This window comes from Cordyceps javanica, chromosome 6 (assembly GCF_051103115.1).
Source record: "Cordyceps javanica chromosome 6, complete sequence".
NCBI lineage: Eukaryota > Fungi > Ascomycota > Sordariomycetes > Hypocreales > Cordycipitaceae > Cordyceps > Cordyceps javanica.
The window spans coordinates 2,273,428-2,295,391 of NC_139300.1; the positions used below are offsets into that span (position 1 = coordinate 2,273,428).

At 52.0% G+C, this 21,964-nt stretch overlaps 8 protein-coding genes across 8 annotated transcripts; 4 read left to right on the plus strand and 4 right to left on the minus strand.

Moving 5' to 3' along the window:
- Positions 1–1,047: 1,047 nt before the first annotated feature.
- On the minus strand, positions 1,048–2,283 carry V2A60_009125 (pepsin-like aspartic protease; the record flags this gene model as incomplete). Its single annotated transcript, XM_083260393.1, has 1 exon — positions 1,048–2,283. One exon carries the CDS (start codon positions 2,281–2,283, stop codon positions 1,048–1,050), a length of 1,236 nt encoding a protein of 411 aa, XP_083116519.1.
- A 2,095-nt stretch (positions 2,284–4,378) lies between these two features.
- Positions 4,379–5,820, plus strand: V2A60_009126 (FAD-binding oxidoreductase; the record flags this gene model as incomplete). Its single annotated transcript, XM_083260394.1, has 2 exons — positions 4,379–4,987; positions 5,062–5,820. 2 exons carry the CDS (start codon positions 4,379–4,381, stop codon positions 5,818–5,820), a joined length of 1,368 nt encoding a protein of 455 aa, XP_083116520.1.
- Positions 5,821–6,439: 619 nt separating this feature from the next.
- On the minus strand, positions 6,440–7,035 carry V2A60_009127 (uncharacterized protein; the record flags this gene model as incomplete). Its single annotated transcript, XM_083260395.1, has 2 exons — positions 6,440–6,889; positions 6,973–7,035. The coding sequence occupies 2 exons, from the start codon at positions 7,033–7,035 to the stop codon at positions 6,440–6,442; spliced, it is 513 nt and encodes a 170-aa protein (XP_083116521.1).
- Positions 7,036–10,617: 3,582 nt separating this feature from the next.
- On the plus strand, positions 10,618–11,955 carry V2A60_009128 (cytochrome P450; the record flags this gene model as incomplete). The annotated part of the gene is made up of 5 exons (XM_083260396.1): positions 10,618–10,629; positions 10,714–11,060; positions 11,118–11,243; positions 11,299–11,782; positions 11,842–11,955. 5 exons carry the CDS (start codon positions 10,618–10,620, stop codon positions 11,953–11,955), a joined length of 1,083 nt encoding a protein of 360 aa, XP_083116522.1.
- A 662-nt stretch (positions 11,956–12,617) lies between these two features.
- V2A60_009129 (Rtr1/RPAP2 family-domain-containing protein) lies at positions 12,618–13,430 on the plus strand (the record flags this gene model as incomplete). The annotated part of the gene is made up of 1 exon (XM_083260397.1): positions 12,618–13,430. The coding sequence occupies one exon, from the start codon at positions 12,618–12,620 to the stop codon at positions 13,428–13,430; it is 813 nt and encodes a 270-aa protein (XP_083116523.1).
- Positions 13,431–14,046: 616 nt separating this feature from the next.
- Positions 14,047–14,537, minus strand: V2A60_009130 (40S ribosomal protein eS17; the record flags this gene model as incomplete). Its single annotated transcript, XM_083260398.1, has 2 exons — positions 14,047–14,130; positions 14,193–14,537. The coding sequence occupies 2 exons, from the start codon at positions 14,535–14,537 to the stop codon at positions 14,047–14,049; spliced, it is 429 nt and encodes a 142-aa protein (XP_083116524.1).
- Positions 14,538–15,030: 493 nt separating this feature from the next.
- On the minus strand, positions 15,031–16,392 carry V2A60_009131 (mitochondrial 37S ribosomal protein bS1m; the record flags this gene model as incomplete). Its single annotated transcript, XM_083260399.1, has 1 exon — positions 15,031–16,392. The coding sequence occupies one exon, from the start codon at positions 16,390–16,392 to the stop codon at positions 15,031–15,033; it is 1,362 nt and encodes a 453-aa protein (XP_083116525.1).
- A 402-nt stretch (positions 16,393–16,794) lies between these two features.
- On the plus strand, positions 16,795–21,954 carry V2A60_009132 (tRNA-guanine(15) transglycosylase-like protein; the record flags this gene model as incomplete). Its single annotated transcript, XM_083260400.1, has 6 exons — positions 16,795–16,854; positions 16,921–17,171; positions 17,224–17,989; positions 20,867–21,528; positions 21,584–21,842; positions 21,892–21,954. The coding sequence occupies 6 exons, from the start codon at positions 16,795–16,797 to the stop codon at positions 21,952–21,954; spliced, it is 2,061 nt and encodes a 686-aa protein (XP_083116526.1).
- Between the last annotated feature and the right edge of the window lie 10 nt (positions 21,955–21,964).

Here is a 21,964-nt window from a genome sequence, read left to right on the forward strand (position 1 = left end):
GCGGCGGCGCCAGGCGCTGGACGGGCAGGGTCGGGATGCTTGCGAAGCAAGCCCTGGTACGGGCGCTTTCTGGGAATCTGTTCTTTGTCCCTTCTGGCAGCACAAGTGCCGGAACAAGAAAGCATTCCCCCATCACCGCCCGGGGCAGAATGGCGGGGGGGGGCCAGCCAAGTTTGCCAGCGCCACAATCATGACGATGGTGTGGCGGTGCTCTTTCCGGCATGTTAACACCTCGCTTCAACCACTTAACCTAGACTCGGTGACTCGATTTATTATTGTCGACATTGCACAAGAAGCAGGGGCATCAAACTCGTCAGCGATAGGGTTGGCGTTAAGCACTATTACTTTAGGTTCTGACAACTATAGTTCAGCGCAATATTGAAACTGGTGGCCGCGGCTCTTGTTTCATGTCTGCGCCAGATGACCTCCATCTGCACAAGCTACCTTGTCCTCATACATCAGATACTCTACTGATATGTCTCTGCACTAGTTAGATTGCCGTTATGGCAGTCCAGTTTTGATCGCATCTTTCCTACCCGCATTCCTCAGTTTCGTCAAATGATAGGCAGAGTAAAACTTGTCTTCCCCACACAACACCTTGGACGCCTCAGCAAGTAGCTCGAAATACTCACACAGCTCACCTGGATACATTCTATATGACATGGCATCAGTGCCAGCTTTCAGGTTCTAGCTCTCAACGTGCATCCGTCTTTCTTATTTTGCGACCATCATGCTCTCCACTGAAAGCATGTTGACTGTGCGGACCGGGCACACATTAGGAAAACCAGCGCCACCACTTTCTGATTTATAAATTCAACCACTCGCTATTCCCGAAAGTGGCCACTAGCCGATGCCAATGCTCACACCATATGCACTATTTTCTGGTTGCACTGGTTGCACTGGTTGCACTGTTTGTATGTCTCATCATTCGCAAGATTTGGCTCGTTTTCTGCTCTGCTGCATTGACAGTGTGTTCCATGAGTTCTCATGGTTTGTGATGGCGATAATTACTCGGCTATATGCTACTAAATATACACTTCTCATCATTCAAGCACCCTCAGCCCACCCAAGACGGTTGTTGCCATCGTCATAGACGACAAAACCAGACTTCAGGGCCACATCACCAAAGATGGCCAGGCTGCCATCAATGCCACCAATGCCACCGAGGCAGAATCCTGACAGAGTAGCATAGTTGATGTTTTCGCTGTGAAGGGTGATGCGTCCATTGCCCACGCCAAAGGAGAAGGTAGGGAGGGTAGTATCGCAATCAAACCCCCAGAGGTACTGGCCATTGCCAGACTTTACTATCTCGGCACCCTGAACCTGGCTCCAGTATTTCGATGCGACATCCTTAGGAAGGAGGACTAGAGAGGTCCCAGTATCGGCGGTACCAGTGATGGTACGATCGTTGAGTTCCGCATCGGCAACCGCGTAGCCGCTAGCATTGAACAAGCGATGGCCGAGCTTGTCAGGGAAGGCTGGCGTATAGAAGATCTCACCAGTGTACTGGGAGTGGTCGATGTATCCAAAGTTGTAGGAACCAACTTCTTGGTGCTTCAGACGAGCGGTAAACAGAGGCTGGGCAAGTCGGCTCTTGATATTGGAGAACCACGTCTGTTGCTGCGTAGGGCTGACAGTGTTGCCCTTGTCATAGGCAAGGCCGAGGAGGCCGGAGCTATCAGCGTCGTTGGTGAACTGTGAAGAGACATGCTGGGCGGACTCAACAGCCTGCTTGGTAACGCTGGCAGTTCCAACCTTGACAGTGTCTTGGTAGACAATGCCCGAACTGTTGCTCAGGTCGCCATATCTGATACCCCACTTGAGTCCCTGGAGCAGCTTGGAGGAGCTAGACTTGGCGGGTTGGTAGAGAGTCTGTCCATTGGTTTGGGACTTCTGGGTGTCTGTGCTAAACACCCAGAGGTCGCTAGAACCAGTGTCGAAGTCGAGCTTTATCTTCTGGGGAGGCGTTCCGATTTCGACCTCACAGAGGTAAGAAACATCAACGCCGTCAGGACCATGGGGGTTGGCACCGACAGTGTCATTCTCGCCACGCAGGCTCAGAGAAGCAGCCTCGCGTCCGGCAAGAATGTTTGCCGCAATCCTCTCAAAATCCTCCGGGGTGGCATACTTGAGAAGAGCGTTGTTAATGTCAGCGATGGGATCACGCTGGACCGGGTTCTTGTGCGCGGGAACGCTGAATGTGAGGCCAGTGCCCTCAGCAGGAGCGGCACCGGCCGAGCCTGCGGCGACAGCCAGAGCAACAAAAGTACCGGCAGCTTTCATCATGGATGTAAAGAGGAGTGTGAAAAGAGCAAGTCAGGTGAGTGGCAGACGCCATATCTCTGTGCCAAGAGCGAGATCTCAACCTATTTATGGTGGATCGAGGGAGACGTTGCTTGGCATCTCTGTTGGGATTCCTCATGGCGTCGTATCATGGGCACGAGTAGTCTGAGTAAACACTGTTCACTTGTGATATGACGAAACGCCAGGAGGCTTGGCCCATCAGGGCAGCTGCCGATCATTTAGGTAGGTGCGTTAACACCAGCAAAGACGACATCCCGGGACCACGGCACAGAATCACCGTGGGGGGGGGGGGGGGGGCGCCGGCCAGTCGGTATCTGGAAGGTCGGTCGTGGTATCACGACCCTTTCTAGGCAAAGAGCCCATGTTCGGACCTGAGCCGCCCCTCACGCTGTGAGGCCCTGCGCCGCACCGAGAGCTTATTGGTAAACCGAAGCTTTTCTTGCTCAGATTTCGAGGTGCAAGCAAAGGAAGAGAAGGAGGTCAGACTGAGAAGGTTTCTTAATAAGGGAAATTACCCGCCAGCGTTGGCGCACGGATGTTACCCAAACAAGTAGGAGCATAAGTGCCTGCAAAGAAGAGGCTTTGCTGGCTCGCTCGTGAGTGGCTGGTTGAGCTGAGCGCTAGTTAACTCAAAAAACCCAACTGCCAACATAGGACATAGTGCTCTGGCACTTTGAGATTTTGCTGAGCCGGGGGACTGATGACGCAATCCGTGTTGAAGACGAATGTGATTCAACAAGATTGAGCAACTTGCACTGTACCGCAGAGTTGAATAAGCGAGGCAGACAATCAGTATGTCAACAATTGACTGCACAGGCAACAAATACCATGACTGAGCGAGAATTCGCACGTTTCAAGATCGTCAAAGCCACATACTAAGTAGACTTGCTCCCGCTTTACCGGCGTGCCGAGTGGCGGATACTAGGCAGTTAGCGTCGGTACAACGCTTTGGTGCCGAGAAAAAGCATCATCAGTTGTGTTTGTAGTTGGCATATGTATAAAGTTTTCGAGCCTTGTGGTAACTATAGTCTATAGCACGGGCTCCCGAATGTCGCACGGGCTAGACGGGGGGGTCTGTTGTCCCTGTTTAGCTGTCCGAGCCATCAGTTCCCTATTCAGCGTCGGCTGGTTAGCATCACCGCTTTGTATTGCTACAAAACTCGCCGCTGCCCCCGTTTTAAACAGGCCATTATTTTTGCTTTTCGTTCAAACCAGACTGAAGCTTTCTTCGCCCATTGGGAGACGACGAGCAACATCACTGGTAACTAGTGGCGGTCATTCATCGCTGCTTCATCTCCATCTCAAGCCTCGGCAAGGCGCCTTCCCACCCACGACTTTTGTCGACCAAGACAAGGCTGACTGCTCATATGCGGTTCTTTCCTCTCCAACACTCGATGCTTGTCTCAGACGTAGAAACAGAGACACGGTTGGCCACGCCTTTCGGCAGAGATTGAAGCAAAGCCTGATGGCGCAGCCCTCTTCATCCATGATCGGCGGCGCTAGACTGGGTTCCCATGGCGCAGACAAGGCTGCTATTACCCCTCACGGTCGGAGGCTGCACGATGAGAAGGAACCCCCTGTTCTTGGCGATTCAGTTTGTTGTTGGCTCTGATCTGGTGCCTGAACCGTCGTTCTTTGCTTGTCAAGCCTTTGTCTTTGAAGGTTGCTGAGATTCCTAGTTTGCACCCGACAATCCTTTCTTTGCATCGGGTAAGCAGCTTACAGCAGTCAGACTGCGTCTGGACTGGTAGGCTACTAGGGTAGTATGTGGCGATTATGTGATTCCACTACTACACGTGCATCTTTTGGCCTAAAAGAGCCCTTTGACATTGTGCAATGACATCCTCTCGTAGATCTGCCTTTATCAGGACTTACCGAGCACTTTGATGACGAATCACATTGCCTCGCTAGTGCGACAAAGCCCGCTATGCTACCATTGTGCGGGCGGCCGACGGCGTATGCTGTCAGAGTTGCATCCAGGTGTGCCTTGGTTTCGCGGCCAGTACATATGTATCGGACGTCTGCGGCATTTCATCCCAAAAGTGTTCTTCACCAACCGCAAACGAACCAAAACATGGCAGAATTGCTAGTCTCCCTGGGCGCAAAGGGCGTGCGCCTGGTCGCGCCGGCCGATGCGAGCTTCGCCGACTTGTGCAACAGCTACACCGGCGTCAAGGAAAACGCCAACCCCAGCGTTGTGGCCCTGCCCGACTCGGCCGAGCAAGTGCAGGCGGTTGTGCAGGAATGCATCGCGACGGGCAAGCAGATCGCCGTCCGTGGCGGCGGTCATGACATGTACAAGCGCTACACCAAACCCGGCGCCGTGCTTGTCGACCTGCGATCCCTCAAGGGCGTCTCCGTCTCGGCGGACAAGAAAACAGCAACAGTCGGCGCTGGACTCACTAGCGAACAGCTCCTCGCAGAGCTGGAGCCGCAGGGTCTCCAGGCTGTCACCGGCACTGGCGCCACCGTCGGGTTCGCCGGATGGAGCATGGGCGGTGGCTACGGCCCGCTGGACTCGCGGTACGGCATAGGCGCCCACCAGATTGTTGGAGCCAAGGTCGTCAACGGCGAAGGAAAGCTCATCCAGGCGGACGATCGCCTGCTGAAAGCTGTTCGGGGCGGTGCCGCCTTCTTTGGTATTGTTGTCGAACTGACCATCAAGGTCTACCCGCTCGACGGCGTAAGTGGCAGAGTCGAGCCAGGGATGAGCCCAGTTGCCTCATCCAATGGTTTGCTAATAATGAGCCTATCTAGATTCAATCGGGCGTTTTCCTGTTCGAGTCTGCAGACCTCGCAAAGACCGTCTCAACCGTGTTGAACGCGTACAACGAGCTAGCCAAGGACGGCATGCCGGGCAACCTCTGCGTGCTGCCCATCATCATGCCTTTCCCCAACGCTGGCGTCGTTTTTGCCTTGTCCTATATCTGGAGCGGCCCGGCCTCTGATGAGTCGCGCGCGTGGGCAGACAGGATTGGTGCATTCGCACCTCGCCTGCCTGGCCCCCCCCTTCAGACGACAACCATGTTGAACATTCTGCGCAACCTGACCAAGATGATCAGGCAGCACGTTCGCGGCAACTGCCACAGCGCCTCCATAACGCGCCTCTCGGCGCAGGCCATAGACGTCCTGGCCACTCAGGCTGCCAAGATCCCCGCTGCAGGGAATGGCGGTTTCTCGCTCCATATCGTGCGAGCAGATGGCCCATCGTGTTCCAGCACCGCGCCGTCTTCCGTGACCCCTTATAACACACCGCACGTCTCGATTGACATTCTGGGCATAGTAGACATTGCCGGCTCAGATGAAGTTGAGCGAGCCGTGGTCAGCTGGGCCCAGGAAGCCAGGGATGAGTTGGTCAAGGTCGATGCAGTGGCAAACTTTACCTATCTGCCGTTTACTCACCCTACTCACCTCAACCTTGAAGGTATATACGGTGAGAACCTGCAATTCATGCGCCAGATCAAGAAAGAGCAAGATCCAAACAATATTTTCAACAATGGCCTTGTTCGTCTGTAAACTTTCGAATATTGTTCCACCACAACTGAGACAAGGGTTAGGCAATGTGGGTAGGTTTTCCGAGGAATTATCGATTGAAAGAGGAACTTTTGCCCCAGGCTTCCGAGGCGGGGTCAGAGTGCAGTTCGCTTTGCCCTGTTTTCCTTGGATCTGTTTCTCCTCGGACTTGACGTGCAGACGAGAGAGTTATTACTTTTGACAATTAACAGCGCTCCTTCGCCAATGTTTTGTTATTGATTTTAGATTGAAATATATTGCATTTGGAAGGACCGATATTGTTTACATTAAAATAGACCATTCCAGGCCCTACTTTACCATCAAACCCGGCTCTGCGCCGCATCGTGGATGCTATATTATACCCCGCTGATTGAATGGCTTGCATTAGCGCCTTTACATGGCGCTGTCGAGCTCTGCTATCGGGTTCATGATTGCGTCAAAAGCATCAGTTGCAATATATGCAATTATCGTAAGAGAAAGATTGCCAAGCTAAGCTGAACGTAATTGTCATAAGGCAGCTACAAATCTGTGGTGGACAGGCCAAGCTGCCTTTTATCGACTAAATGGACATCATTGAGATTCCCGGAGAAAGAGATCTATCCATCTTCTCGTAGCCTGGTTTTCAGGCCTGGAAAACATAAGCGGCGACGCCTTCGTAAGTGTAGCCCAACTTCCGGACCGCGTTTTCCATCTCAGCAGAGCTGGTCGTATAGAAGTGATCCGACGCCCCACTGCTGTAGGCACGATAGAAAGGAACAGTGTCGCCTCTATCTGACGTGTAAACATAGCCAGTGATGCCTTCGTCACGATAGCCCAAGCGCTGGACGGCATTATCGCGCTCGGAGGCGGAGGTGGTGTAGAAGTGATCCGAAGCGCCGGGGGACCAAGTCCGATACAGAGGTACGGTCTGGTCTGCCTGCCTAGAGTAGATGCGAGCCGCGATACCTTCAGCACTGTAGCCGAGGTTGGTGACTGCGTTGTTGTATTCATCGTAGTTTGTAGTGTAAAAGTGATCTCGCGCACTGCCGCTGTATGCGCGCCATAGCTCTGTGATTGGCTTGGCTTGTGCCTCCTGGGTATGCGGTCAGTATAAACGGTTTTGTCTCATGATCTTGCTAATTTTTGAAAGGATGGAATAAAAAGAATTGTTCATACAGCTGCGGATGGGGCCGCAGAGACAACGGCGCAAAGTGTGGCAAGAACGGTGAAGAAACGCATTGTAACTCTTGCTCGTAAGCTTTTGTTTAAACTTGAACTAAACTCTGAAGTATGATAAAGTTCTCCCTCAAAAATAATTTGGGGGGAATGGGTGCTTCTTATATTCTTGGCGTTCCCCCCTCCGGAAACGCTTTCCTCGCATGCTACGTTGCACAATATCTTCTCGTCGACATTTTCTATTTGTCAGAGCACTTTCCCAATAGTCTATGCGGCTAGCATCTGCCGTCAGATTGAGGTTGTATAAGACATGTAGCTGAAGATAGCTGAGCATATAGAACATGTTCCAGACTCTTGGGCAGCAGTGGCAGCTTGCATGATGCAGGATGCTCCTGCTGGTCCGACTTCAGCTTGGAGCAATACCACTCACAATCATCTGACAATGTGGAGTATCTGGAATGTTTCTCGTAATCATCAAGGCATTCTATATCTCAAGATATTCTAGTCAACAAGACGTTGCCATTCACGGAGGCTCGGTTTGTCACGTGCAGCAATATAATGCATGCGGGAGAACTGGATTCAGAACATCACCTGTAGTATATAACAAGATACTGACATCTTGCTCTCAACATTATGGTATAGTAGGATCCCATCAACTTTATTAAGCTACTCAATCTCGCAGCATTTATGTCCGGTCGTTCGCTGGAGCGCATGCTATATCCTGATACAGGCCAGCCACAAAGAATCCATCACTTGTTCTACGCTGATACGCTGACGAGACATATAGTATGCAGAAATTAATTAACCAGCGAAGGAGCGTCGTATTTGCGTCGGCGCACTACATTGCCTTGCAATGCCGGCCGGCAAGGCCGGATTGCTCAGCATGGTACGCAAAAAGTAATGAGATTTGCGGAGTGCAGCGCACTGCTTGTTCTGGTAAATCGATAGATGTCTCCTCAATATTATTTTGAAGATATTTGCGGGCTGGCCTTGAATTAGACAAACAAAAAGCCCAACGGTACTAGTTGTACACGGCCAAACTCTCAGCTGTCCCACTGAAAGCACCTCCGATCCGGCGACGTATCCCTCGCATGTATCACCTAGCTATGGCTCTGTACGAATGCATAGCTAATTCTATTTGACGGGGGGCAATGTATTTGCATACAGTGGACTGGGTGGTCGCACTCATGCCTCATCATTCTCTTGGAGGGCTTCAATCATCGCAGCTGCCCTGCAAACTTCAGACGGATGTACCTTGCGGAGCACAAAGAGTTCACTTCAATATTTGCAGCTAATGTAGATAAACCAGGCAGTCAAATCTCGAGATATTGAATAGTATAACCCTTTTCAGTACACTCCAAGTATGAACTCTAGCACTGTTCTGTTATAATAGGGTAAAGTTTTAGAATAATTATCAAAAAGCTTAATTGTATGAAAAAAGAGAGAGATAATAATGATAATAATGATTCTTGGTGCATCTGTGCAGGAAAGGTATCAAATATGAATGAAAATAATTTATCAAGTATCTCTATTCTACCTATCAGTGTAGGTACTTACACAAGGGTACTAGTGATGTACCTACGCCGACCTTGCAATAACTACCATCAATGATGTGAGATTTTGATGCGACTGCATTGAACTGCTATCCCAGAAGCATCCAGCGGCAGCGTTCAATACTTTTCAATTGTTTTTCTCCATTATGTAGCATTATGCTACAGTTCCCGGGGACAAATAGCGTTGTCAACGCCACTAGCACGACATTCAAATCTGGCTGTTTCTGGTGTTGTATCACAATTCCTGATTGCGTGCAGTTTTCAGAGGCGGCGGCGCGAAAGAATTTTGCCGTTGATTCTATATACTGGAAAAAGCTGGACTCGCAGTTTTTCGGATCCAGTGACGGAGTGGCGACTGGGGACATTTGGGCGAAAAGGTTCGATCTGCTTGATGAACAGACCAGGACCGTCATGGACTCTTTCGTGGCTAAAAAAATGCTGGAGAGCCAGACAAGAGAATTAGCTTGGAAGCCGGACGAGTACAGTAGCTGTACAGTTGCACACGGTACACCTCGTTGAATCAAGTTTCTTAATACCCCATGTTCAACTATGAAGATGCTTGAAAGCTCAGGAATATTCAAGGTTCGGATCGAGGGTGAAACTTGCTTGGCCCAGAATTGCAGCAAGGTTGAGCTGCTTGAGGAACAGCAATGTTCTGACACTGTGGTCCACGATGTCAGCAGGTCAGTATTCAAATCCAAACTCAGCGTCATTTGTCCGTGTCGTAGAACGGGTACAGTGTCATATCCCTCTCATCTATGGTGGACGCGTCGCAAAAGGTATAACTTTACCTTGACGCTCTACTGAGTGAGAGATTCCAGAGGGAAACGCGGAAATATGATGGGTTTGGATGAATGCCTTGCATGATCCATACCGCTGCTTGTAGTAGGGCAATAATTCATCTTCAATAAAAAAGAACAGTGAGAACTGTGTCCTATATCAAGAAGGGATGGTGTTGGCGACAACCCTTTCTACCTTTTCACGGAACAGGTCCCTCCGAACCGAGCTCGCATAGTTGCAATCTCCGGATTCTGCCCTTCTTTTTTTTTTTTGTCGAGATGCTTCTCAATATCGCGCTCCTAGGTCTCTCGAGGCAAATCGTCTGCGACACTCCAAGACTGGAATTTAAACCATTTGTGTGTGCGAGTTGGTCGATTGAAACGATTGAGCCGCCTTGGCAGATTTGGTGACGTTGACATGGTGACCTCACCATGTCTTACTTGCAATAAGTGGGAGACACCAAATTCATGCTCATGTCGCACACCCAGCAACGGTAGTTTCGTCAATAGTAGCCGTCAAATTCAGGCATCTTTGGGCTGAGGCGGTGGCATCTACACCGCTGTGCTAATTCATCACACAGGGGTGTGCGGAGCACTGCCCTGCAATGTCATATGTCGGGTATACTCTAGAGTGAATCAGCAAACTTCCGATAGGGTGCCATGGTGGCCTGGTTCCCCGCTATTCACAAGATCAACGTATACTGAGTACTGTTGGAAAGTCTCCGAAAACGAGGCTATACGATGAGGTCAACAATCGCCTTTATTCAAGCAACATGTTCATGTCTACCAACATTCTTCCCCATCATGACTATTTTAGAGATTTTAAAAGTCTCTTTACGAGGCTGCTCGTGGGTAGGCGTCGTTTCGCTCCTTTTTGGCGTGGCGGTAGCCTTGTCACTTGCCGCAAGGCTGCGACAGTTTTATCGCCTCCGACATTTTGACGGACCAGTTCTTGCCGGCTTCTCACGACTTTGGCTCGTCCAGACAGTTTGGTCAGGCAAGGCTTATCTCCACTTCTGGGACGTGACGCGTAAATACGGTATGATCTCGCTCTAGACCGGCAGTTCACGGCGGTGAACCTCATCGTCTGGCTCTGTATCCACGGCCTCTAATTCTATAATCGCAAAGGTTCGATTGCGCGCGTTGGTCCGAATGATTTAATTACTAGCGATCCCGACCTCGTGAAGCACATGTATAATGTACGGTCCGACTATGCGCGTTCGAGCTGGTATGATGGTATGAAATTTGACCCGACCAGGGATAACCTATTGTCCTTGAGAGATGAGGAAGCGCACAAGGGTCTGCGCGCAAAAATGGCAGCGGGTGTAAGTTTCTTCTGCCTGATAATATTCTTCATACCAACAGTCTTTATTGCCAATGTTTTTTGAGCGTTTCTCACATGTTCCTAGTACTCCGGTCGCGAAGTTGAGGGACTAGAGCTCAAAGTCGACGAGAACATTGAACGCTTCATGGATCTACTTGCCAAGTATGCCAGCAGTGACAAGGTTGCAGACTTGGGGCGCAAGGTTCAATATTTCACCTTGGATGTCATTTCGGACATTGCCTTCGACAACCCTTTTGGTTTCGTCGAGACAGACTCTGACGTCTACAAATACATTGAAACCACGGAAAGCGCCCTCCCCATTGTCATGGTCACCACTGTCATTCCACTGCTTGTCAAAATGCTAGCCTCGCCGCTTCTAAGAAGTGCCCTGCCGTCTGAAACTGATAGGTTTGGATTTGGCAGAGTGATACGGTATGCTTGAGCCCCCGGATGGACGATAATACCTGTTTATTTACCTTCTCCTATCAGCATTGCGAAAGGTGTAGCCGCAGAGCGCTTCGGTAAAGATTGCAAGGTTCAAAACGACATGATTGGCTCATTCGTAGCTCACGGGCTGAGCCAAACGGAGACAGAGTCCGAGATCTTGCTTCAAATGTAAACACTCCATTCTATATTATTTGTTCGAATCGATAGCTAACATACCTTTCAGTATTGCCGGTTCCGACACGACGGCTACCGCCATTCGCTCGACCTTGCTATACATTACAACGAACCCACGAGTTCTCACGGCGCTACGACAAGAGATTGATGATGCTTCTCTTCCGAGTTCTATTATTTCTGATGAGAAAGCTCGTTCCATGCCATATTTACAGGCGGTCATCAAAGAGGGCCTGCGTATTTTTCCCCCGGTCGCTGGGCTCATGGCGAAGGAGGCTCCACCTAATGGTCATTATTGGAAAGGGAAGTTCATACCTGGTGGTACTCGCATTGGCTCATGTGCTTGGGGAATATTTCGACGAGAAGATATCTGGGGTGCCGACGCCAACGAGTTTCGCCCAGAACGTTGGCTGGACAGCACACCAGAAAGCCTCCACAAGATGGAGGGAGCACTCGAGCTAATATTCAGCTATGGCCGTTGGCAGTGCCTCGGTCGTCCGATTGCGTTGATGGAATTGAACAAGATTTTTGTGCAGGTAAGGTGCCATAGAGACCAGTATTCGTCGTATTCGAATAGACTGACATGGCGAAACAGATTGTGCGGCAGTTTGAGGTTTCCATCTGCGACCCTACAAATCCTTGGAAAGTCTACAACTGTGGCATATTCTCGCAGAGCGAATTCTATGTGAGACTCAGAAAACGACAATGATCCGATCATGGAAGACATGTGCGAAGGGTAGTCGCATGCGCCACGTCCCGAAGCCAAGGCTTTTCGCACAGCATCATTGCTTTCTCAAAACAAACCGCAATCTCTGACTAGACAGTCAGTACTGGCAGGTAGCTCTTTGTGTGAGCTTAGAGCCATCACAACTTGGGTTCGCGACTTACATGAGAACACTATTGGAGCCGCTTGACAGATCCCTTATTCTACGACCTATAGTCAATTCGCAGAAAAAATTAGCCAGAGATCAGAAAATTCCGAAGCGGTTCATTATATCAAGAATTGCAGAAGTTCCGAATTCCTTGTAGTAACTGCGCAAGGTGAGACCGCGGCATTGCAGGTGTAAGAACAGAAGGCTGCTCCAGGTCTATGATGTAGTGGGGGTGGGGGTCACGGGCACCCATCACTGAATAGTTTTTAGTAAAGTGGGAGAAAGGTTAATTCTTTGGTTAAGAACTAGCAAACCTGTGCTCCGTACGACCTCGAGAATCATCTATATACTAGTGACTCAAGGGCTAGGGTGGCCGTGAAACTCGGGCGCGACCCTCCACTTAAATTGGTCAGCAGAGAAACTTTGAAGCTTCTCATCGCCACTAGAAACACTCCCACAACACTGCCTTGTTTCTGACCGCAACGCGGCCCACGACATGATGGAGAGCAAGATCAAGGAGCTCCGGGGCATCCTCAAAGGCTCAGCAGCCGCGCAGCGCGCCGCGGATCCGCGCGAGATCGCCATCCAGCACGCCAAGGTGCTGCAGCACCGCAAAGACCTCGAGGCCGAGATCCTCGACAGCCTGATCCTGCTGTCCGAGTACCCGCTGCAGCGCGGGCCGTCGCTGGACGCGTCGCGGCCGGCCGCGTCGGACGCGGCCGGCTTCAGGACGCACGTCCGGCTCTTCCAGCCGTCCGACTACGACGACCTGATCGAGGAGCGGCACGTCAACGGGCTCTGCGGGTACACGCTGTGCCCGCGGCCGCACCGCGACACGGGACCCGGCGGCGAGTGGCGCATCACGGGCGCCGGCCACATCGTCAAGCGCAGGGACCTCGAGCGGTGGTGCTCGCAGGCGTGCGCGCGCCGCGCCCTCTACGTCAAGGTGCAGCTCAGCGAGGCCGCCGCCTGGGAGCGCGCCGGCATCCCCGACATCCGCATCGACCTGCTCGACGAGGCCCGGCTGCGAGGCGACGTCGACAGCGCCGCCCAGCAGCTCGCGGACATGCAGATCGAGGAGCAGGCGCGCCAGGGCAGGGACGCCGCGGCGCTCGCACTCGAGAGGGGCGACCGCCCGCCCGGCAGCAGCGGCAGCAGCGCGGCCGCTGGGAAGCAGAGGGTACAGGTGTCGCTCAAGGAGAGGGAGACGCAGATGCCGGATATCAAGAATTTGCGCATCGGGGAGAACGACGACGACCACTTACTGGTCGAAGGCCACAGGGTAAGGCTGGGAGAGTCTTCCCGACGATGATGGGACGGGCATGGACACGGCTGCCCAGATCTACTTGTGTATGGGCATCCAGACAGTGCTGTAATGGACTGTTGTATACGTAGTTTACGATTTGCTTTATGATTTAAGACGAATGATACCCACTGCGCAAAGACAATTCCGTGAAAATGCTTGCAAACACTGTTTCACGAGACGATAGTGCCCTTTCGAGATCGACAAGGGCGATGTCCTGCGTTGCAATTCTTGTCGATTCGTCTTTGGATTTATAAAAGCAGCAAGCAGTTCAGCTTGAGATTCACAGGCACGCACAACTGTGGGCACGAGGAACATCCCAACAAAGGGAGGACATGGCGATCAAGCCTTTCAACGAGGGACCAAGCATTCTCTCCTGAACAGAGAGAAGCCCGGCTCTCGTCGTCAAGCGACACCTAGTGGGGGCGAAAAGATCTTTTCTTTGAGATCTAAGCACTTTCGCTAACCGATCCTTGTAACCGATCCTTGAGACGCCAAGTCGTCATAACATCCGCGGCACTAAAATGGCCATGCAAAAAACCCAAAAAATGTATAGTGTGTATCAACATGTTCCCTCGTTCGTGATCGTACTTTTGAATTCCCAACGACAAATGAAACGACTCGCTTAGTCGCGGCGGCGGTTGCCGAAGCGGCGCTCGGGGCCCTGGGACTGAGCGACCTGGACGACGTTGACGGGGATGGCGTCGAACTGGAAGCGGACTTGTTAGATTTTCTGGTTTTTTCCTCTCGCCATGACTGGATAAAACTTACGCCGAGGTGCTTGAGCAGGTCCTTGGTCTCGCCGTCGACCTGGAGGAGGCCGCCCTCGTTGTGCGAGGGGTCGAGGGCCGAGACCTCGGGGACGTACTGATCCTTGCGCTCACGCTCCTCCTCCTGGAGCTTGAAGGAGATGCCGCGGACGGGGCCACGCTGAATGCGCTTCATCAGGTGGGTGGTGTAGCCGGCAATCTTGTTGCGGAGGCGCTTGGAGGCGATGATGGCAATCTCATCGCAGATACGCTTGTTGGTCTCGAAGTCGAGGGTCAGGCGCGGGTAGTAGCGCTCAATGATGACCTTGGCGGACTTCTTGACAGTCTTGGTGCGGACGCGACCCATTTTGGCGGTGTTTTGGTGGTGGTGGTGGGAGGGTTGTTGGTGAAGTTGTCGTGGGTTGGCAAAAGTCGGCTCAAGCACCTCTCACGAAATTTCGACCATCTGGAAAACTGGTGGTGATCCGGCTTCAGTGGGGCAGCAGCCGCAGTTAGGGCTCGCCTTTACGGTCACCTGGTAAATCACGTGCACTGTCCAAAGGCGAGGCCGCTACTGGTGGAGCAGGTTAGAGAAGCATGATTGGACAATGTGGGTTCAAACATGGCAGAAGAGCTTCACAGTATGGATTATGTTGGCTATTTGTCTAAAGAACTATTATCGGAAGATATTGCCTGACGTTCAGCAAGTGCAGGCTTTGAAACTACGACACAGCCTCCTGAACACATGCCAACTTGATAGTATAATCTACAACTCTTCATTCAGGCTTCTATGCTACTTGTACATGATTATATGAGATTGCGCCGGGTTCCCGTAGATATACAATATTTTTCCATTGCCTTCAGTTGAAGCGCTTCTCCTGCAGGATTTCATTTGTTACCGTCTGCAACCGTTGCGTCTCGGGGTCTAGGTCGGTCTCTTGCGGGCGCAGCTCGCGCTTCATGGTGCCGTCATGATATACGGTGCTTTTGCCATTACTCTCCTTTGAAATGACTTGCGCCTCAGCACCAGCTTCCGTGAGCTCAAGAAGAATGCGACCGCTGGGGTCCACGCTGGCCGTTACAGGCTCAACGTAAGTCTTAGCGCCGCCAAAGGTGGTTGTGTCGAGGTTGGCGATGCCGTTGGGCCCATACCTCGAGCTGGCCCTGCCCTTGATATGTCGGATATTGAATTCATTGTCACCGGGGGGTGGATCCGACACGAAGCCAGCGACACCCAGTCTGGGTGGCGTGTTGATGGATCGGGGGCTGATGAGACGAGCCAGTGTGGGCGTGCGGCGCGCCTGGGGGCCGTATACCGGATGGTTCTCCAAGACAGAGCCGGTTCGCAAGTAGCTGATGCCAGCAGATGGGTGTGTCGTGGGCGGGCCAGCTTTTCCCCAGGGACTCTCGGCAAGGGTCGGGAAGAGGCTCTGGACAACGCCAACCGGCTGACCCAGGGGCGCAAGGTCGAGGAACTTGGACACAATCGCGTACAGGACGGCTCGGTCGTTGCGCAGGGCGCGCAGATACTCGGTAAACTGTGCTTCCGTTATATCAGCTGCCGAGACGGCTGGGGGCGCATCAATGCCCTTCTCCATAGCGTAGCTATTCTGCCGTGCGGTGATGTCCTCAGCAAGGCCCTTCCTCAGCAGAGCGCGAAACTCTGCTCGTTGGGGGCGGACCTGCTTGTCGAGGAACCGCATAAATTCGCCTTCTGTCATTCTGGCCAACCAGGGGCCCTCATACTTCCAACGGAGGTGGTCAGCGTGGTCGCCGTCGGTCACGTCGAAGCGCTCCTCGAAGACGGACTTGTGGCCTGGTGTTTCTTGGAGGGTGCTTCCAATCTCGACGCGCTTCTTTGGAATCGACATGGCGATGCGCAGCTCCTGGAACTTTTCGAGCGACAGGGTGTGGTCGGCGGCCGACTCAAAGTCCGTCACGTTCTCCATGGCGTCAATGTTCTTGAGGCGGATCAGCGGCGTCGAGGTGTTGAGCGTCGTCTTGAGCGGAAAGGAGCGCTTGAAGCCCCAGTCGCCGTTCTGCCTGGATGAAAGCGGCGTGGCGACAGACTGCATCTGCGGCTGCGACTTTGTCATAGACTTGGAGCTCCGGTCAGAGATGTGTTGGAGGCCGGCATGAGGTTCAGGAAGGGGCTTGGGCATTGAGAACATGCGCGACGACCTCAGCAGCGCCCCGCCGGGTGATACTGTGCGGCCGCCCATGATGGCAATTGAGAATTATCCGCAGCCTCAATGATGGGCGGTGCTGGGCAATTTGGCGCGAGACGATTGGTCGTGATTGATACCGATGAGAATTGGACAATGCTCCATCTCTACCAAAGGAAAAATGGCAGAACCACTTGATAGAACAGCTGCCGCCAAATTGCCGTGGTTTGGCCGACGGCCAGAGGTACCACCATGCATTTTAGCGGCTACACTGGATTTTACAGCGCTGAAGGCCTGCCAAACTCCACTAACCCTTTTTTTTTCCTACCGAAGCGTTGAGCAGGGCTTCATTGGTAGGCCAAAGGAGGGTCTGGCGTAGAGCAAAAAGCCTTCTGACTTGCATCAGGCTCCAAACAGTTGCGAAAACATCTAGGAAAGGGGATGTTGGCAGCTCGCAAGATGGCGTCCAACGTATACACTTCGCCAGCACTCAAGTTTGAGCTGCTCGGGCGTTGTTCTGTGAGTTGCTCTCACACATGTATTGTCATCAAATGAGGGTGTCAACTAATAGGTTATCGCACGCAGACCACCAGAGCCAGAGCGTCAATCCTTACTTTGCCTCATGGGCCCGTTAAGCTTCCTATATTTATGCCGGTGGCGACTCAGGCTTCCCTCAAGGGCATCACTCCAGAGCAGCTTGAGGAAACAAGCTGCCGTCTCTGCCTCAATAACACATACCATCTTGGGCTGAAGCCAGGTCAGGAAGTCCTGGATGCAATCGGTGGCGCACACAAGCTCCAGGGCTGGAAACACAATATTCTTACAGATAGTGGCGGGTGAGGGTTTCATTCTGGCCATAAGAGTGTCGAAATCGCTAACACTAGGCAGGTTCCAAATGGTCAGTCTGCTAAAGCTGGCTACCATCACGGAAGAAGGTGTCCGCTTCCTGAGTCCGCATGATGGATCCCCCATGCTACTTACACCCGAGCACTCCATGTCATTACAAAACTCAATTGGCAGTGATATAATGATGCAGCTGGACGACGTCATCGTCACGACGTCGCCGGACAAGGAACGTATGCGGGAGGCTATGCTAAGAAGTGTACGCTGGCTGGACCGATGCATCACAGCGCACAAAAATCCAGAGACCCAAAATCTCTTTTGCATTATCCAGGGTGGTCTGGATGTCGAGATGCGCAAAGAGTGCTGCAGGGAGATGGTCGCCAGAGACACACCCGGCATCGCCATCGGTGGCCTCAGTGGCGGCGAGGCAAAGGCTGATTTCTGTCGGGTGGTGGAAACCTGCACAGCCCTGTTGCCGGAGCTGAAGCCGCGCTATGTTATGGGTATCGGCTACCCGGAAGACTTGGTGGTCAGCGTCGCCTTGGGTGCCGACATGTTTGACTGCGTGTGGCCCACGCGGACGGCGCGGTTCGGCAACGCCGTCACGAAGCAGGGCGTGCTAAACATTCGCAACGCCAAGTTCGGTAACGACTTTGGACCGATCGAAGAGGGCTGCGGGTGCGAGTGCTGTCGAGAGGGCGGCCTGGGTATTACTAGGGCGTACATTTACCACAACACGTCCAAGGAGACTGTGGCGGCGCATCTTCTCACAATCCACAATGTCTGTTATCAACTGAACCTGATGCGGGAGGTACGTGACGCGATTCTTGCAGATAGGTTCCCTGCGTATATCAGGGAGTTCTTTGGTGGGTTGTATGCGCACAAGAGTGAGTATCCGGAGTGGGCGGTGGAGAGCTTGAAAATTGTAAATGTAGACTTGCTGGCAGATTAGCGGCCAGTAACATTATGAAAGGCATAGATTCAGGCGTTGGAAGACAAAAGCGTAGATGCTGGTGATGCAATTACCCTATACTATAACCCGGTGCATGTGGATAGTGATGTCAACGGATTGGACGCTTGTCTGGGATATAAATTGATCGAAGATATGAGTTGTGTAGGGATATTCGGCATCCCATCTTTTCAGTGCAGGAGGCTAGGTGTTGCTGATGAGAGTTTCGTGCCGCTGCACGAGGCACAGTTGCAGCGGGATCAAATGGGCTCCGTTACGGCACAAAACCATAGGGATGAATGGCATGAGTCCTCTTTATGCAGATTTTCGTTTCGTTTCAGGCTTACTAACACACTTACGGCCAAGTACTGTAGACACTGTGACGGCAGTCGGCTGAAAAGTGATGCCAGCATCTTGGGGTGGCATTGTCTGCTTGGAAGATGTGAGTAATCTGGCTCTGCTGAGCTTAGCTGACTCTCTATTGACCTCCTTACTTGACCTCCTTACACCCGTGTTCGAAGTTCAATCGATTCATAAAGCTACATCTCGCTCCACGCGCTAGTCTTGATCATTCCACCTGTGATCTTGAGCTTGGTTCTCGCAGAGGAGGCCATGCCGAGTAGCTGATAGTTGATTGCTTGGCCACCTTCCAAGCCACATAGCGGTTAGCAATCCTCAAGCCACAATAACCCTGCTAGGCTGCCGACTTAGCCACTTCTGTCGCTGCTCATGCTGGGAAACCAGCCATAGACTGTGTAAAGCTTCAAGTTCCGCTCTTTGTAGAAGAAAGACTGGGAGAAAGACTTGAAACGGTTAAATTTCCGAGTACTTGATATTCTTAGAAGTCTATGGTGTTTGTCTTGGTGCCTGCCAATTTCAGAGTATCACCCGGTGGTGTCGAACAGCAACAAGACAACCCGTCTATATAAGTCATGATGAAGCAATTACACCTAACAAAGAAGGCATATGGCTGGTTAGTGTAGTGGTCATCACGTATCGTTTACACCGATAAAGTCGTTGGTTCGAATCCTTCACCGGTCAGTCTTCAGGTTGAACTCCTCATGATAGACGTGCTGTCATACCAGTTCAGGTCGTGTCATGCATATCAGCCTCGCAAGGGCTGGTGATGCCGGAGTCCATATTTTTTTGGTACGGGGAGCGCTGGAGGTCGCATTTCGCACCAATGCGGTTAAGGGCATATGTGCTCCACTATAAATAGATTGTCTTGAATTAGCTAGCCAGCGGTTCAAAGTCGAATCATGCTGACAAGGATGGCCAGCTGAATAGCGAGAGACGGCTAGTGAGGTGCCAAGCCGCGCAAGTCTTTCAATAGGTAGCTAGCTATTAAAGAGGCAGGAGCATCGAATATATTTCCTAGCCTCTGAGGAAAGGAAAAATACCGCCAGTCTACTTCGCTAATCCACAATGGGATCTGCTCAATACATATATGACGCTGCATTGACCAGATTTTTCGACTGTAAAGTGTGAGGTCATGTGATGGGGCTTGCGGATGAGGCTGTGGGAAACGAGTGCCACGATCGAGTATTCCTGCCAGTGACAACACAGCCCGAAACTATGGCTTGAATTTTTACCAATTTAATTCGAACAGTATCAAACCGGCATGCAATTCCAGCAGAAATCCAGCGATTGATGACTCGACAAATCACCTCATGCTTGACGTGTCGCCGTCGCAAGGTGCGATGCGACCGGCGCACACCCGTATGCTCTATCTGTCAACGGGGAAATCACATCTGCACCTACCAATCGCCAAGCCTAACGAGAGCATGCCCAGATATACCGTCAGATATTAGAGGTGCCTGCGGCCAGGTTGTTCACCGGACTCTGCCTCATGGTTCGTCCGAGCTGAAGCATCCCTCATCCAGTGCCATGGCCTTCACGCCACTGAGCTGCGGCAGCTCCCCAGTTGCTCCGAGTACTCTGCCGGAAAACAAAGTAGAGCCTTCCCAACACAGTACGCTCCTTCTGCAGGCCGAGTGCTCCCGTCTTGTGCCACCCCTGCATTGGGCATATACTGGAGAGCCGACCAAGAGGGTTGATTGCATCTCATCGGATGCCGATTCCATCACCACAGCCATGGACGATGCTACACGCGATGTGTTACTAAACCCCAACAATGTCGCGCAAAGGTCGATTTATAGTCAGGAGAAAGATACTACACCAAAAAGGCCGCTACCGTACAGTGCGCATCCCCCTGCTCATCCGTCATTCATCTCTACTCTGATGGGCACCTGCTCTGGTGACGAACAAACACTCGGTCCATATTACCCCCACAGCATATTTGAGTGCCTGTATCTTCTCGACACCTTTCTTTCTAGAGTTGAGGCTGTCATATGTCTGTTCCATGAGCCCACGCTACGACGAAATTTCAACGCCCATCTCGCACAGCAAGAGCTATATGAATCGCTTGCAGCTCCACCACCCGGCCAAGGACATGACAAGACAAGCCACTTCGAGCCATTACTTTTTAGCATCTTCTTTTCCGCGATATATAGCATGGATCCGACACATGTACAGAACATGTTCGGTGCAGCCAAGGCGAATATGTTGAAAAGGTTTGAGAGCGCGTTGGTGTCAGCGTTGGACAGGGAGTCTTTTATTTCCAGCCCAGCGATCCCGGTTCTTCAGGCTTTTGTTCTCTTTCTGGTAGGGCTCACACTCGAACTTTTTTTCGCCCTGCAATACAGAAGATGGTATATAGCTGATGATTATGATGTATAGACGTGCCGCTGCCGTGATGATGAGATGCAGCAGATATGGGCCCTTGTAGGACTCGCTGTTCGTATGGCACAGTCTCTCGGCCTCCACCAAGAACCAACTAGCTTTTCCCCTGACGCCATGGATGCCGTACAGGTCGAGATCCGTCGACGATTATGGTACCAGATATTTTACCTCGATGTCCGTACCGCCGTCTCACAGGGGCTGCCACCGCTCATCACTGTCGGATCTTACACCACGCGGTTGCCGTCCAACGTCGATGATGATGACATTTTGCCTGGCCAGCCACCATTACCAGCCAATCATGACCCACACAAGTTTACGGCCATGACGATCCAGCTCGTTCGTCTTCACGGAGTGACAAGCATGCAGAGGCTGCTGCACTTATTGCCCACCGAAACTCCGCCGCAGGAGCACAATCCCGGCGTCCGCGGACCGATGGATGGTCAATCAGCGGCCACACACGAAGATGATATGCGTTTGCTTATCGAAACGACACTGGAGAAGAACCAAATGCTGTATCTGCGCTACTGTGACTCGCGTGTGCCTCTGCACAGTCTTACTCTAGATCTCTCCAACCACATCAAGTGGAAGTTTTGGATTTATTACTACTACAAATTCCCGCGTGGCCAGCGGCGCTCGCTATCACCAGCCCAAAAGTCTCTGTATGTGGAAGGTCCATCTCCCTTGCCGGGCTCGCTGGCTAACTCGCTTCCACAGAATCTTTTCACAGTCTCTAAACCTCCTGGAGTCTTATATTTCTATGAAAAATGACACGAGATTGGACCCCTATCGTTGGATGATTGATGGCCACTCCGGCCTTCACGCTGCTTCGTATGTCATTTCCGTGCTGGAGGACACGCACAGCAACACTGAGCTTGATGCAGACCTCTTTCAGCGAGGCAAGCAGCTTCTTCGGAAAATTCAGGAACTCAGTGCCGATCCGGAGAGCAAGATTCACTCTTTGGTCCGCCAGAAGGTCGACAATGTCATGGCACGCACGCCTTTAGAACCTGAATATTCCGCAGTGCCAGAGGCCGACGACACTTTGTACCGTGCAATGGACATTTCAAGTCTGGATGATTGGGTAAATTATTTGAA